This window comes from Tachyglossus aculeatus, assembly GCF_015852505.1.
Source record: "Tachyglossus aculeatus isolate mTacAcu1 chromosome 12 unlocalized genomic scaffold, mTacAcu1.pri SUPER_6_unloc_1, whole genome shotgun sequence".
In the NCBI taxonomy this organism is placed as follows: Eukaryota; Metazoa; Chordata; class Mammalia; order Monotremata; family Tachyglossidae; genus Tachyglossus; species Tachyglossus aculeatus.
In genome coordinates this window covers 17,666,579-17,680,660 of record NW_024044828.1, presented here as the reverse complement: position 1 = coordinate 17,680,660, position 14,082 = coordinate 17,666,579, and the positions used below count along the sequence as shown (strand labels likewise).

Genomic DNA, 14,082 nt, shown 5'->3' with positions numbered 1-14,082 from the left:
GGAGGGCAGGCTTTAGGGAGCCGGCGCTGGGCCTGCTGCTGCTGCTGCTGCTGCTGCTGCTCTTTCTCCCGCTCTTGCCCTCCTCCTCCTCCTCCTCCTCCTCCTCCTCCTGCTGCTGCTCCCGTCTCCCGTCGTCTCCTTCCTCTCCCCTCCCTTGTGGTGGCGAGGCCTGTGGTGCAGGGCCCTCCCCTCTCCGCGCACACACGGGTTGCTGGGTAAGTGGCAAGATGGCTCCCCTGCATGGCTCCGGCTGATCGCCCGCCTCCTCCACCGCTCTGCCACCACAATAGAGCCAGCCCCGGCCGGCAGCCTGGCCCTCCACCTCCTCCGCCACCGCCACCACCACCACCACCTCTTCCTCCTCCGGACAGAGCTGCCCAGCCGAGCCCGGGGCTTGCCGTGAGGACTTAACGCTTATCTCTTAAAAGCCACCGCTCTCCACCTCCCCTCTGCCATTGACCATTTTTTCGTTCCCCGCATCTCTGGATTTTTCTCTCCCCCCCGGAACTGGGGAGGAGGGGGGCCTTTTGGTTTTTTCGCGCCCCCTCCCCCCCCCTTTTTCCCCCCCTTGGAGGGAGGGGGGGGAGGTTGTTTTTGTTTGAAAATCTTTAGGTTTTTTTTTTTTTGTTTGGTTTGGTTTTTGTTATTTCTTCCATTCCAGAAGGGAATAAACTGCACTTCCAGGGGGAGGAAAAAAAAAAAAAGCATGTTATCAGAAAGCAAAGAAGGGTGAGACCTCCACATTTCCATGTCCCGTCCCCCCACCCCCAGCCCGCGTCTCCTTTCCCCATCTCTCATCGCTGTCCTCCTGTCCCCGGTGACTCCCGTTCCCCCTTAGCTTTTGTTTCCAGTTTCTCCTTTCCCTCCTTTGTCCTTCCTGCTCGATTTCCAGTCGACCGCCGCGCCACCCCCCCCTTTCCCCCACCGCCACACAAACACCCCAACCCCCTTCCCCATCTTTTCTATGTTGGGTGCAGGTATTTTCAAACTAAGGCCTGCCCCGGATCGGGGCAGTTGCAGCGTTGCGTGTGCGGGGGCTTGGGAGTCGGGGGACGGTTTGCCACCTCGGGATGCAGGGCCCCCGGGAGCCTGTCCTGACCTCTGTGTGTGTGTATGTGTGTGTGTGTGTGTTTGTGTGTGTGTGTGTGTGTCAGCCAGCCTATCTGGATCGCCGGCGGCTCGTAGGTGGCTGCGATTCAGGAGTTTGATTTCTCGCCCCGGGGGGATTAGGCCCCTGGTCATCTTGATTTGATTTCCCCACCCCCAGGCCTGCGGGGGAGGGGACTTAGAGACCCGTCTCTGGAGTTTCTTTGTGTGGGCGTGGGGAGCGGGCTGTGGGATGCCCGTGGAAGGGGGATCGAATTGCTCCCGTCGAGACAGGAGCACGTGGGGGCTGATGATAGCGAGTGAGGCCTGCAGCTTTGTTGCCCCGAGGAGGTGGGAATGGCCGGCTGGGGAAGGGGCCGAGCTCGAGAACAGCGTGGGAACTCCCGCCTTTCCCCTCCACCCACCCCAAATACCAGAGGCCCATCCCGGCCCTTGGGCCCGGGGAGGCATCGGAGGGAGTGTGGGTGTAGTAGGGTGGCCGATCCCGGAGCTGGCCCCGGCCATCTCCTTGCCGTCCCTGGGTCAGATGAGGTGGGGAAGGGGCTTGGCCCCCTCGTTTCTCTAGATGGGTCTGAGGAGGTCCACCCGGTGGCACGGATACCCCGAGCTTCGGTCCTTGGAGAGGGGGCCGCAAAGCAGCCTGGTCTCTGCCGGGTTGTCCCTGGGACCCCAGGGCTCTCCTGTCAGAAGGGTGGGATCGGGGTGGGGACCCATTCCTCTCCACCCGCGATCGGACCGGAATCTGGGGGGGCAGCCTGGCGGCTACGGGGAACGGATTTCCGGACTCTTGATCTGACATCGTGTTCTCTGTTCCACCCCCCCGCCGCCCGACACGCACACACCACCACCGGCAGCGAGGAGAAGGAAGAAGTGACCATGGACACGACCGAGAGCAGAGCCGAGACCGAAGCCCCGGAGCCGCCCACGGCAGCGGTGGCGGCGGCGGCGGCGGCGGCGGTGGCAGTGACCGAACCTGCCGGCGGCGAGGAGCGAGCCGAAGGCGGCCCCGAGGATGACGAGAAGAAAGAGGTAAAAGCTCAGCTCGGCCCGGAGGCTCGGGTGCAGGGTCCCCCCGGGGGAAGGAGCGGGCCGCTCCGGTGACCCCCCTCCAGGGGGATGCGCTCCACAGAAGGGGCCTGGTATGCAGAGCCAGGAGAGAGGACCGGGGCCCCCAGCCAGCCAGGTGGGAAACCTCAGGCCAGAAAGCGCCGAAGGGAGAGTTGGCCGTTTTGGCAGTAGGGAAGCCCCGGGCCCTCCGGTCGGGGTGGGCCGGCCCGACTCCCACGGGGGAGCCCACCGGACGCTCCTCGTCCCCCCTCGGTTGGCCTGTCGGGAGGCTTAACTGCCCTCCCCATCCTTCGGGGGGGGGGGGGTCATTTTCCTCCGACCCCCAGCCTCTAGAGAGAGGAGGAAGCCGTCCTTCTGTGCCTCCACGGGGCCCTTTTTCTTCCAGCCTCGGTTGGGCCTCATCTGGGCCCGCCTCCTCGTGGGGCTGGCTTCGCTCTAGCTTTCCCTCCTTTTTATGGCGGCCGGGACCGGCGCCCCCTGGTGGACGCCAGGGCCCTCCGGCCCGGGCCTTTGGGCCTTGGCCGGACTCCTGCACCCTCGGGGCCGGACTACTGGCCCCTCGGGCCCGGGCCGCCCGCAGCCCCCCCCCATGGGGACCACGCCGAGGAGCCCACCATTTCCCCGTCCGGCCCCCCGGGTTCCCCCGGCACAGCCGGGCCGGGCTCTTGGCCCCGCCTCGAACACAGCCCACCCCATCCCTCCCCCCCCCCCGCAACCCAGAGCCAGCAGAGTCTCCCCCTTGGCCACCCTCGGGGTGAAGAGAGCAGGGGTCGGGGTCTCGGGGAGGGGGAGCAGGGGCCGGGTGGGGCCAGCCGTCATGTGTGTGTAGTCTTTCTCTGGTGTGTGTTGCGGGGGGTGGGGGCCGGTGAAAGTGATTTGATGTGCAGAATATTATTTATTACAAGGTCCTTCTTCCCCGTAAAACTTTGTCCAAGTACCTCATGTACGGTAACCCGCCCGTAAAATATAACCCTGCCCACCTGGTCAATCGCTGCTGCTGCCTCCTCCTCCTCTTCCTCCTCCTCCTCCTCCTCCTGCGGACCCACCCGCTGCCGCTGAGGTGCCCAGTCAGAGCCGGGCCTGCTGTCGAGGTGCCTCGGCCCGAGTGGGGCGCCCGCACGTGGGCTCCTGCCGGGGGGCTCTCCCCGCCAGCGACCCCCCCCGGCCCCACCGTCGCCGTGCGGGGAGGGGGTTCCGGAAACCCGCCCCCCAGGAGAGACTTGTGTTCTGAAAGCCCGGGGTGCCCCGAGGGCCGGACTTCTGTGATCGCCTCGCAAGGGGCACCCCAAGAAGAGTACGTCTGTGGGGGCCAGGCCCCCGCCTCCCCCGCCATTGACCCTCCTGAGGACTGCCGGGGGCCCCCTCCCCCCTCTACACGCTTTGAGATATCAGCGACTTTCTCTGAGGAGCGACCAGTTACCAGCAGGGACTCTCGGCTTCTGCCGCTTCTGGACCCCCCCGCAAGCCGGGCGGGCCAGATCCCGAAGCACCGCATGCCACTCGCTCACATCCCCTGGAGGGGGGCGACCACCGGCCACTCCCTCACGCCCTGGGGGCCGGCCACAGTCCAGCGTCCGACCCCTGCGGCCACTGCAGCCGGAGCGCCCGTGGCCGGGCCCGACCGACCTCCCGGCCCCGCCGTCACTCCGGGATCCCGGGGACGCCCCCCACCCGAGGCTCCGGGACCGCCCGTGGCCCGACCTCCGCCGCACCCCCGAGCAAGATTTCATCCGCTGACCACGGCTGTCGCACGCTCGGTCCTGCCGGACCCGGCCCGATCTCACTACCTGCCGTCCGCCGCCCTGGCCGTGGGGTCCGAATCCGGCCCCTCGATCCTGGACCCAGCCTGATCCCTTCACCCGTAGGCCGCCAGCATGAACGTGGGACCCGGGCCCAACTCCTCCATCCTCATTCAGCCCGATCCCATCACGTCACCCGCGGGCCGCCACCGTGGACGTGGGACCCGGGCGCCCAACCCCACCCACAGGCCACCGTCACGGCCTCGGGACCCGGGCCCAAACCCACCGCCCGCCACCGTGGACATTGGAGCCAGGCCCGTCTCCTCAATCCTGGCCCCGGCCCGATCCCGCCGCCATGGACTCGGGGCCCAGGCCCGTCTCCTCGATCCTGGCCCCGGCCCGATCCCGCCGCCGTGGACTCGGGGCCCAGGCCCGTCTCCTCGATCCTGGGCTACCCGGACTCAACAACTCGATCCCGGACCCGGCCCGATCCCGCCGTCCGCCGGCCCCAGCCCCTTGGCCCTGGATCCGGGGCGACCCCACCACCCGCAGACCGCCGCCGTAGATGCGGGGCCCAGGCCCAGCTTCTCGAGCCTGGACCCAGGGCAACCCCGCCACCTACAGATGGCCGCCTCCTCCTCCTCCTCCTCTTCCTCCTCCTCCTCCTCCTCCTCGCCAGGGACTGGGAACTGGTGCCAGCGCAGGGCCAGGACTGGCGTCTCTCCCCTCTCCCCCCGCCCCGAGCCTGGGCACCGCCAGCGAACTGTCCGAGATTGTGGAGACCGGGCACCGCCCCCCCACGCTACCCCCACGCTATCCCCCCCGCACCCCCGGGAGGACTCTGGCTGTGCCGCGCCGACCACCACGCCGTGCGCCCACCTTTTTTGCCAACCCAACCCCCCACCAATCGCACAGCGCCTAGCAGGGAGGGCTCATTCTGATTGGACCGGCGGTTGACTAGATACAGTACACAGTGAGGTGCGATTGGCTGAACTGAAGATCCCCAGGTGTGAGATGGTACCTGGAACATTTGTCATATTCCTGATTTATTTTCTTTTTTATTTTTTCTTCTTTTCTTTTGTTGGTTTTTTTTTTCCCTTTTCAAAAAAACGTTATTTTCCTTTCCCTTTTGTTGATTTGTTTATTTTCATTTTCTTTTTTTCCTTTGATGATTTTTCCTGATTTCCTTCTTGGTTTTATTTCTTTGGTTCGTGTTTCTCCTGTTTTAATTCAGACCTGTTTCTTTCTCACTAACTCTCCCGTCGAGAGGGGCCCGGCCGGGGTCCGGCCGGCCCCGGATGGAGACCAAGGAGACTTGGTTAGACGACCGAGCGGGATCCTTGAAGGGGTGGGGAAGCTGAAGGGTTGTGGTGGCGGGGGGGGGGGGGGGCTTCCCGACCCTTCTCTGCCCCGGGAGGAGTGGTCTTAGTTTTTCCAGGAAGAGACACTCCAGGCCACAGGTTCTTCCTTTGTGCTATGCTCCCTCCCATTGCCCCCCCATCTTGGTCCGGAGGCAGGGGTGTCCCGAACCCCTGACTCGAGCCCCGGTGGAAGCCTAGCTTGCCGGGAGCCTGGGCCAGTTAGGGGGGCACGGTAGATCCGAGTGCGAGATGCTTCCTTCTCCTTCTCCTCTTCCTCCTCCTCCACCCCATATAATGTCTCTGGAGTGGGGCCAGGGTCTCCCAGAGCCTGGATGGGTCGGGGCGGCCCTGGCCGTGGGGGACTGGGTGTCCGGGGCCCCCGTAACAACCAGGCTTGACCCTTGTTTGGGGGGGCCGAGAACTGCCTGAGGGCTTGCTGGCAAAGAGCTTGCCCGGACGGGAGATTGGACGCCAGGCACCCGAGGGCCCTCGAGGCCCGGGCCGCCCCACCCTTCCACGGTTGGCCGGGGAACTGGGATGGGGAGGGTGTCTCCGGCGGGCAGGGGGCACCGAGCCTCACCTCCGGCTTATTTCTGCCAAACCTAACTGACACGCAGGTGGCCTGGACCGACTTTTCCCCGCTGTGACGTTTGGTTTTGTTTTTTTCTCTAACTCGCATCGGTATACCGCTTCCGTTTTTGCCGTTTGCCACTTCTGTTTTGGTCTCTCTGTCCGTCTCTGTCTCTCTCTCTCTCTCTCTCTTTGTCTCTGGAGCCCGCGCTCAAACTGCCCGGTCTAACCTCCTTCCCCCCTTTGTGTGGGGTGTCTCTCTCTCCCTCTCTCTCTCTCTCTCCCCCACCCTTCCCTTATCTTTGCAGAGCGCACTACCCAAATCCTTCAAGAGAAAGATCTCCGTGGTCTGTAAGTCACCCCCAGATTGTTGGCGTTTCAAGGGATCGGTTCGTGCCGAGGTCCCATCTCCCAGAATTCCCTGGTTCCCGCTGGCCCTTTGCCCTCTTCCCTCTTTTGCCACCTTCTCCATTCATTCATTCATTCACTCATTCATTCAATCATACTTATTGAGCACTTACTGTGCGTGGAGCACTGTACTAAGCGCTTAGGAAGTACAAGTTGGCAGCATATAGAGACGGTCCCTACCCAACAGTGGGCTCACAGTCTAATCAGTCGTATTTATTGAATCAATCAATTGTATTGAGCGCTTACTGTGTGCGGAGCACTGTACTAAGCGCTTGGGAAGTCCAAGTTGGCAACATATAGAGGCGGTCCCTACCCAACAGTGGGCTCACAGTCTAGAAGACTGTCCCGCCCCCAGGGTAGTCGGAAAGAGGCAACGGGGAACCCCGTCTCCCATGTAGTCGGCTCTGCCTCGGGGGGGGCAAGAGGGACAGATGAACAGTCGTCCTTTAACGTCGCTTCCCGATTACTCTTCCCTGAACCTTCTTTCTGGCCACCCCGCTCCGGCCCCAGTCCCCACCCTGGACTTCCAACCAGTTATAATAATAATTGTAGTAATTGTCCGGCACTTACTATGTGCCAGGCACCGGGGCCGATACAAGATAATCAGGTTGGACACAGTCCCTGCCCCACGTGGGCTTCACAGTCTTAATCCCCATTTTACAGATGAGGGAACCGAGGCCCAGAGAAGTTAAGTGACTCACCCAAGGTCACACACGTGGCAGAGCCGGGATTAGAACCCAAGTCCTCTGACACCCGGGCCCCTGCCCTTCCCACCGGGCCACACTGCTTCCCTGCTGCTGAGCGGCCCGACTTCCCGTGGCTCCACTCCATCCCCTGACCCCACGGATCATCATCATCATCAATCGTGTTTATTGAGCGCTTACTATGTGCAGAGCACTGTACTAAGCGCTTGGGAAGTACAAATTGGCAACATCTAGAGACAGTCCCTACCCAGCAGTGGGCTCACAGTCTAAAAGAGCCCAGCGTTCCTCCCCAAGAGGCAGAGCGAGCCAGCAGGCGGGGGGGCTTGGTGTCATCTAACGGCGGGGCGGGGGTGGGGGATTTGTGTCCCAGCGGCAGCAGCAGCCTCCAAGGGGGGCCCTTCGGGCAACAGCGACACGGAGGGGGGTCAGCCCGGGCGGAAGCGGCGCTGGGGGGCCAGCACGGCCGCCACGCAGAAGAAACCCTCCATCAGCATCACCACCGAGTCGCTCAAGGTGTGGGGCCGGGGGAGGCGGGGGACGCCGGGCCGGGGCTCAAGGGCCGGGGGCAGGTGTGGGCCTGTGTAACAGGGGAGTGTCTGTGTCCCAGAGCCTCATCCCCAACATCAAACCCCTGGCGGGACAGGAGGCCGTGGTGGACCTGCACGCCGACGACTCCCGCATCTCCGAGGACGAGGCGGAGCGCAACGGCGAGGACGCCGCCCACGACAAGGGCCTGAAGATCTGCCGGACGGTCACCCAGGTGAGGGCCCGGGGGGCGCCTGTCGTCGGCTTCGGGGGGGGTGGGGGGACGGGAGAGACCGTGGGGGTCCCGTCTCCCCGTTGAAGCGGAGGCTCCCTGTGGGGCGGGGGATGCCCCACCTTCCGCCTTCCCCAGGATCGCGACTGTCTCCCTGCAGGTGGTGCCCGCCGAGGGCCAAGAGAACGGGCAGCGGGAGGAGGAGGAGGAGGAGAAGGAGGCCGAGGTCGAGCCTCCCGAGGTTCCCCAGGTCTCTGTGGAAGTGGCCCTGCCCCCGCCCGTGGAGCACGAAGTGAAGAAAGGTGGGCGGGCTGCAGGGGGCGGTCGGCCCGAGGCGGGAGCGGGGACCCCCGGCTGGCGCCTGCGGGTGACCTCCCGTGTTCTCCGCTCTTCCAGTGAGCCTGGGGGACACCCTGACCCGCCGCTCCATCAGCCAACAGAAGTCGGGTGTCTCCATCACCATCGACGACCCCGTGCGCACGGCCCAGGTGCCCTCCCCGCCCCGGGGCAAGATCAGCAGCATCGTCCACATCTCCAACCTGGTGAGCAGCCGCTCCCTCCCATGTCTCCGGGGTGGGGGATGGCCGCTCTGGAATCTCCTCGGTCTAGTGGAACTGCTACGGGGACAAATGGACAGGTGGACACACACGCACTCGTATTCAATCATTTATTGAGTGCTTACTGTGTGTCAAAACACTGTACTAAGCACTTGGGAGAATACAGTATACCAATAAACACTTTCCCTGCTCACAGCAAGTTTACAGTCTAGAGACACACACACACACCACACAAACACCCCCCTATCCCCCCAATCTCTCTCTGTCTTCCCTTTGCTACTGTTGCTGCCTCTAACCCGTTATTGGATAGGGACCGTCCCTATATGTCACCAACTTGTACCTCCCAAGCGCTTAGTACAGTGCTCTGCACACAGTAAGCGCTCAATAAATACGATTGAATGAATGAATGAAAGAACACAAAACTGGGAAGCAAGACATCAAACATTCCCTTGGCCTGCCCCATCCTTCTGGACGGCCCAGAATGAATGAATGACTGAATGAATGAATAATGGCATTTTTCAGCACTGGTTCCAGCATAACCACATCAGGCTCAGTCCCACACAGGGCTCACGGTCTTTAAGAGGGCAGGGGGACTGGTATTTTAGCCCTGTTTTTTAGGAGGTAGTGACAGACACAGAGCGGTTAAGGGGCTCGTCCAAGGTCACCCAGCAGGCAAGCGACAAAGCCAGAACTGATCCCGGTTCTCCCGAATCCCCGGCCTGAACTGTCTCCACCAGGCAGCTCTGCCCACTGGGCTCTGGCCCTCCCCCGTGGGATCCTCGGGAGCAGCTCCCCACCCTGCCGCCCCTCCACCCGCGCGTCATCGGCCCCGACGCTCTGTTCCCAACTGCAGGTTCGCCCCTTCACCTTGGGCCAGCTGAAGGAGTTGCTGGGTCGCACCGGGACCCTGGTGGAAGAGGCCTTCTGGATCGACAAGATCAAATCCCACTGTTATGTCACGGTGAGGAAGGGAGCCCTCCGCCGGGGCGGGGGCGGCCGGGTGGGGAGAGGGGAGGACGGCCGGTGAGTTGGCCCCCTTCTCGCCCTCCCCCAGTATTCAACTGTGGAGGAGGCCGTCGCCACCCGCACGGCCCTGCACGGCGTCAAGTGGCCCCAGTCCAACCCCAAGTTCCTGTGTGCCGACTACGCCGAGCAGGACGAGGTAGGCGGGAGGTGGGGTGTCTGGGCGGGGACGAGGGAGGACGCGGGGAGGCGGGTGTCCCCTCGGTCTCCAACGTCTTCCTCCGCCCTCCTCCCCTCAGCTGGACTTCCACCGGGGCCTGTTGGCGGACCGGCCCTCCGAGCCTAAATCCGAGGAGCAGGGCGGCCCACGGCCCCTGCACCCCCCGCCCCCGCCCCCGGCCCAGCCGCAGCAGCATCCGCGGGCGGAGCAGCGGGAGCAGGAGCGGGCGGTGCGGGAGCAGTGGGCGGAGCGGGAGCGGGAGATGGAGCGGCGGGAGCGCACCCGCTCCGAGCGGGAGTGGGACCGGGACAAAGTGCGCGAGGGGCCCCGCTCCCGCTCCCGCTCCCGCGACCGGCGCCGGAAGGAGAGGGCCAAGTCCAAGGAGAAGAAAAGCGAGAAGAAAGGTAGGGGCTTCAGCCGGCCTCCCCGCTGGCGGGGACGGTGGAGGGGGTCGCCGGGGAGGATGGGGACGGGGTGGGGGGCGGCGGCCCCTCCAACGCTGCCTCCCCTTTGCCTCGCAGAGAAAGCCCAGGAGGAGCCACCGGCCAAGCTGCTGGACGACCTCTTCCGCAAGACCAAGGCAGCGCCGTGCATCTACTGGCTCCCCCTGACAGACTGCCAGGTCGGTCTGCTCCCCCGGGGACGGCGGCGGGCGGGGAGGGCGGAGGGAGGCCCGGCCCCTGACCCCGCCGCCCGCCCGCCCGCAGATCATCCAGAAGGAGGCCGAGCGCGCCGAGCGCGCCAAAGAGCGGGAGAAGCGGCGGAAGGAGCAGGAGGAGGAGGAGCAGAAGGAGCGCGAGAAGGAGGCCGAGCGGGAGCGGAGCCGGCAGCTGGAGCGGGAGAAGCGGCGCGAGCACAGCCGGGAGCGCGAGCGGGAGCGCGAGCGGGAGCGGGAGCGAGACCGGGGGGGAGCGGGACCGCGAGCGGGAGCGGGGCCGGGACCGGCGGGACGCCAAGCGCCACAGCCGCAGCCGCAGCCGCAGCACGCCCGTCCGAGACCGGGGTGGGCGCCGCTAGCCGGCCGCGCGGCTGCAGGGAGAGCCGCGCCGGGCACCGGGCACCGGGCACCCCCGCTCCGCTCGGGGCCGAGGCCCGACGGGGGCCGCCGCCGCCGCCCACTCCACGCTGCTGGCCCTGCCCGGGAGACCCGGGAGAGGGGCCCCGTGGGAGGAGGAGGAGGAGGAGGGAGCTGCCGTTGTCCATCGGCCCTCACCCACCTTGGGGGGGCACGCGCCCCCTCCTCCCTCTGCCCTCCCCCCTCCCTGAGGCCCAGAGGAGGGGAGGGGAAAGGGAGGCAGTGATTCCAGCAGGCCCCACGGCCTCCCTGCCTCCGTCCCCGCCGTGTCCGTCTCATCGTTTCATCCGTCGTCCCTGAGCAGCGGCCCCCGCGGGGAGAGGGGCCCGTCACCCTCCTCTCGGGAACGGCCGGGGCCGGGACTGGGTCACCTATGAGCTGAATCAGCGTCTCTCCCCCCGGGCCCGGCCCCCGCGGTTCCCTCAGAGACCCCCCCCAACTCCCGCCCCGCCTCTGCCCTGCAGTCGGTCCACTGACCAGCCCACAGGCCCTCGCCCACCCACTTTGTATCCACCTCCTTCCTTCTGTTCAATTTTTATTTTTATTTTTTTTATTATTAAATGATGTGGTCTATGGAAAGAGAATAAAAATCCGAGTTAGTTTGAGCCGACTGTGAAACTGTGGTTTTCCTGGGAAGGGGACTTGGGGGGGAGGCGACGCCAGAGGGGTCCAATCCCGGCCCTCGTGGGATGTTGCCAATTTGTACTTCCCAAGCACTTAGTACAGTGCTCTGCACATAGTAAGCGCTCAATAAATACGATTGATGATGATGATGATGATGACTGAGGGTCCGGAGCCGTCTCCCCCTGCCCGGCTCTGCCGCAGTCGCTGAGCCCTTCCCAGAGTGGGGTTAAGTTCACCCTCCCACGGTGCATCCAACAGGGGAGCTGGAACGAGTCCGTTATATTTATTGAGCTCTTATTGTGTGCAGAGCACTGTACTAAGCGCTTGGGAGAGTACAATACAACAATCAAGGACACATTCCCCGCCCACAAGTTTAATAATAATAATGATGGCATTTATTAAGCGCTTACTATGTGCAAAGCGCCGGGGAGGTTACAAGGTGATCAGTTTGTCCCACTGAGGGCCTTCAGGCTTCATCCCCATTTTCCAGATGAGGTAACTGAGGCGCAGAGAAGTGAAGTGACTTGCCCAAAGTCACACAGCTGACAATTGGCAGAGCCGGGATTTGAACCGGTGTCCTCCGACTCCAAAGCCTGGGCCCTTTCCACTGGACTGTGAGCCCGCTTTTGGGTAGGGACCGTCTCTATATGTTGCCAACTTGGACTTCCCAAGCGCTTAGTCCAGTGCTCTGCACACAGTAAGCGCTCAATAAATACGACTGAATGAATGAATGAGTGGGAGATGGGCGTGAATATAAATAAATCAATGATCATCATCATCATCAATCGTATTTATTGAGCACTTACTATGTGCAGAGCACTGTACGAAGCGCTTGGGAAGTACAAATTGGTGACGTATAGAGACAGTCCCTACCCAACAGTGGGCTCGCAGTCTAAAAGGGGGAGACAGAGAACAGAACCAAACATACTAACAAAATAAAATAAATAGAATAGATAGGTACAAGTAAAATAGATGCGGACATAATGTTATGAGACTGGGAGACTTTTAGACTGTGAGCCCCTTTTAGACTGTGAGCCCACTGTTGGGTAGGGACCGTCTCTATATGTTGCCAATTTGTACTTCCCAAGCGCTTAGTACAGTGCTCTGCACGTAGTAAGCGCTCAATAAATACGATTGATGATGATGATGATGAAAGGGCGCAAGTTGGGACGCAGTAGAGGGTGGGAGAAGAGGAAAGGAGGGTTTAAGTCAGGGAAGGCTTCTTGGAGGTGATGGGCCTTCAAATATGATCAATCAATAAATACGATTGATTCAATAAGGCTTTGAGGAGGGGGAGAGTGAGTGTGTCGGATATGAGGAGGGAGGGCGTTCCTGGCCAAAGGCAGGACGTGGGTGAGTCCTTTCCCTGCCCCCCAACCCACCCCATGGCACCAGGGTGAGGGCAAGGGGCATGCCATAAAGTTGTGCAGTTGCCCGTGGGCGCATGGAGAAGCAGCATGGCATAGTAGATAGCACACAGGCCTGGGGTTCAGAAGATCATGAGTTCCAATCCCGACTCTGCCACTTACCTGCTGTGGGACCTGGGGTGAGTCACGTCGCTTCTCTGGGCCTCAGTTCCCCCATCTGTAAAATGGGGATTGAGACTGTGAGCCCCATGTGGGACAGGGACCCCGTCCAACCCCCTTTGCTTGTATCGACCCAGCGCTTAGAACAGCCTGGCACATAGCGCTCAACACATAATAATAATAATGTTGGTATTTGTTAAGTGCTTACTATGTGCAAAGCACTGTTCTAAGCGCTGGGGTAGATGCAAGTTGATCAGGTTGTCCCACGTGAGGTTCGCAGTCTTTATCCCCATTTTAGGGATAGGGTAACTGAGGCACAGAGAAGTGAAGTGACTTGCCCAAAGTCACACAGCTGACAATTGGCAGAGCCGGGGTTTGTTTGAACCCGTGACCTCTGACTCCAAAGCCCGGGCGCTTTCCACTGAGCCACGCTGCCATAAGCATAGCCTAATGGGGAGAGCCCGAGCTTGGGAGTCAGAGGATGTGGGTTCTAATAATAATAATAATAATAATAATAATGATGATGATGGCATTTATTAAGCGCTTACTATGTGCAAAGCACTGTTCTAAGCGCTGGGGAGGTTACAAGGAGATCAGGCTGTCCCACAGGAGGCTCACAGACTTCATCCCCATTGTACAGATGAGGGAACTGGGGCACAGAGAAGTGAAGTGACTGGCCCAAAGTCACACAGCTGACAATTGGCAGGGCCGGGATTCGAACCCATGATCTCTGACTCCAAAGTCCGTGCTCTTTCCACTGAGCCACGCTGCTTCTCTGAGCCACGCTGCTTCTCTGATCCCCGCCCTGCCACTTTGCTGTGTGACCTTGAGCGAGTTACTTCACATCTCTGGGCCTCAGTTACCTCATCTGTAAAATGGGGATTGAAACTGTGAGTGCCAGGGGGGACAAACTGATTACCTTGTATCTACCCCAGCTCTTAGAACAGTGCTTGGTGCCTAGTAAGCACTTAATTTAATAATAATAATAATAATAATAGTGGTGGTATTTATTAAACACTTACTATGTGCCAAGTTCTGTTCTAAGCGCTGGGGTAGAAATAAGGTAATCAGATTGTCCCACGTGAGACTCACAGTCTTAATCCCCATTTTTTCAGATGAGTTAACTGAGTCACAGAGAAGTGGAGCAGCTGGCCCCAGGTCACACAGCAGACAAGTGGCGGAGCCACAATTAGAACCCACAACCCTTCACTCCCAAGCCCGGGCTCTTTCCACTGAGCCACGCTGCTTCTCAGCATTATTATTATTGTTATTATCAGGGCCTAACCCCCTTCTGCGCGGCTTAGTGGTAAGAGCCCAGGCTTGAGAGTCAGAGGTCATGAGTTCTAATCCCGCCCCCGCCCCTTGTCAGCTGTGTGACTTTGGGCAAATCACTTCACTTCTCT

The 14,082-nt window shown here is 61.7% G+C and overlaps 1 protein-coding gene across 1 annotated transcript in view; it reads left to right on the top strand.

Annotated features, from left to right (window-relative positions):
* Nucleotides 1-10,561, top strand: part of ACIN1 (apoptotic chromatin condensation inducer 1) — a 35,470-nt gene extending 24,909 nt beyond the window's left edge. The window contains 12 exon segments of the mRNA XM_038741380.1: nucleotides 1,962-2,136; nucleotides 6,154-6,196; nucleotides 7,328-7,470; nucleotides 7,565-7,717; nucleotides 7,875-8,016; nucleotides 8,111-8,256; nucleotides 9,125-9,232; nucleotides 9,326-9,433; nucleotides 9,534-9,858; nucleotides 9,976-10,076; nucleotides 10,162-10,361; nucleotides 10,363-10,561. Of these exon segments, the coding sequence (XP_038597308.1) occupies nucleotides 1,962-2,136; nucleotides 6,154-6,196; nucleotides 7,328-7,470; nucleotides 7,565-7,717; nucleotides 7,875-8,016; nucleotides 8,111-8,256; nucleotides 9,125-9,232; nucleotides 9,326-9,433; nucleotides 9,534-9,858; nucleotides 9,976-10,076; nucleotides 10,162-10,361; nucleotides 10,363-10,471 (1,753 nt within the window). The 3' untranslated portion in view covers nucleotides 10,472-10,561.
* Nucleotides 10,562-14,082: the final 3,521 nt, after the last annotated feature.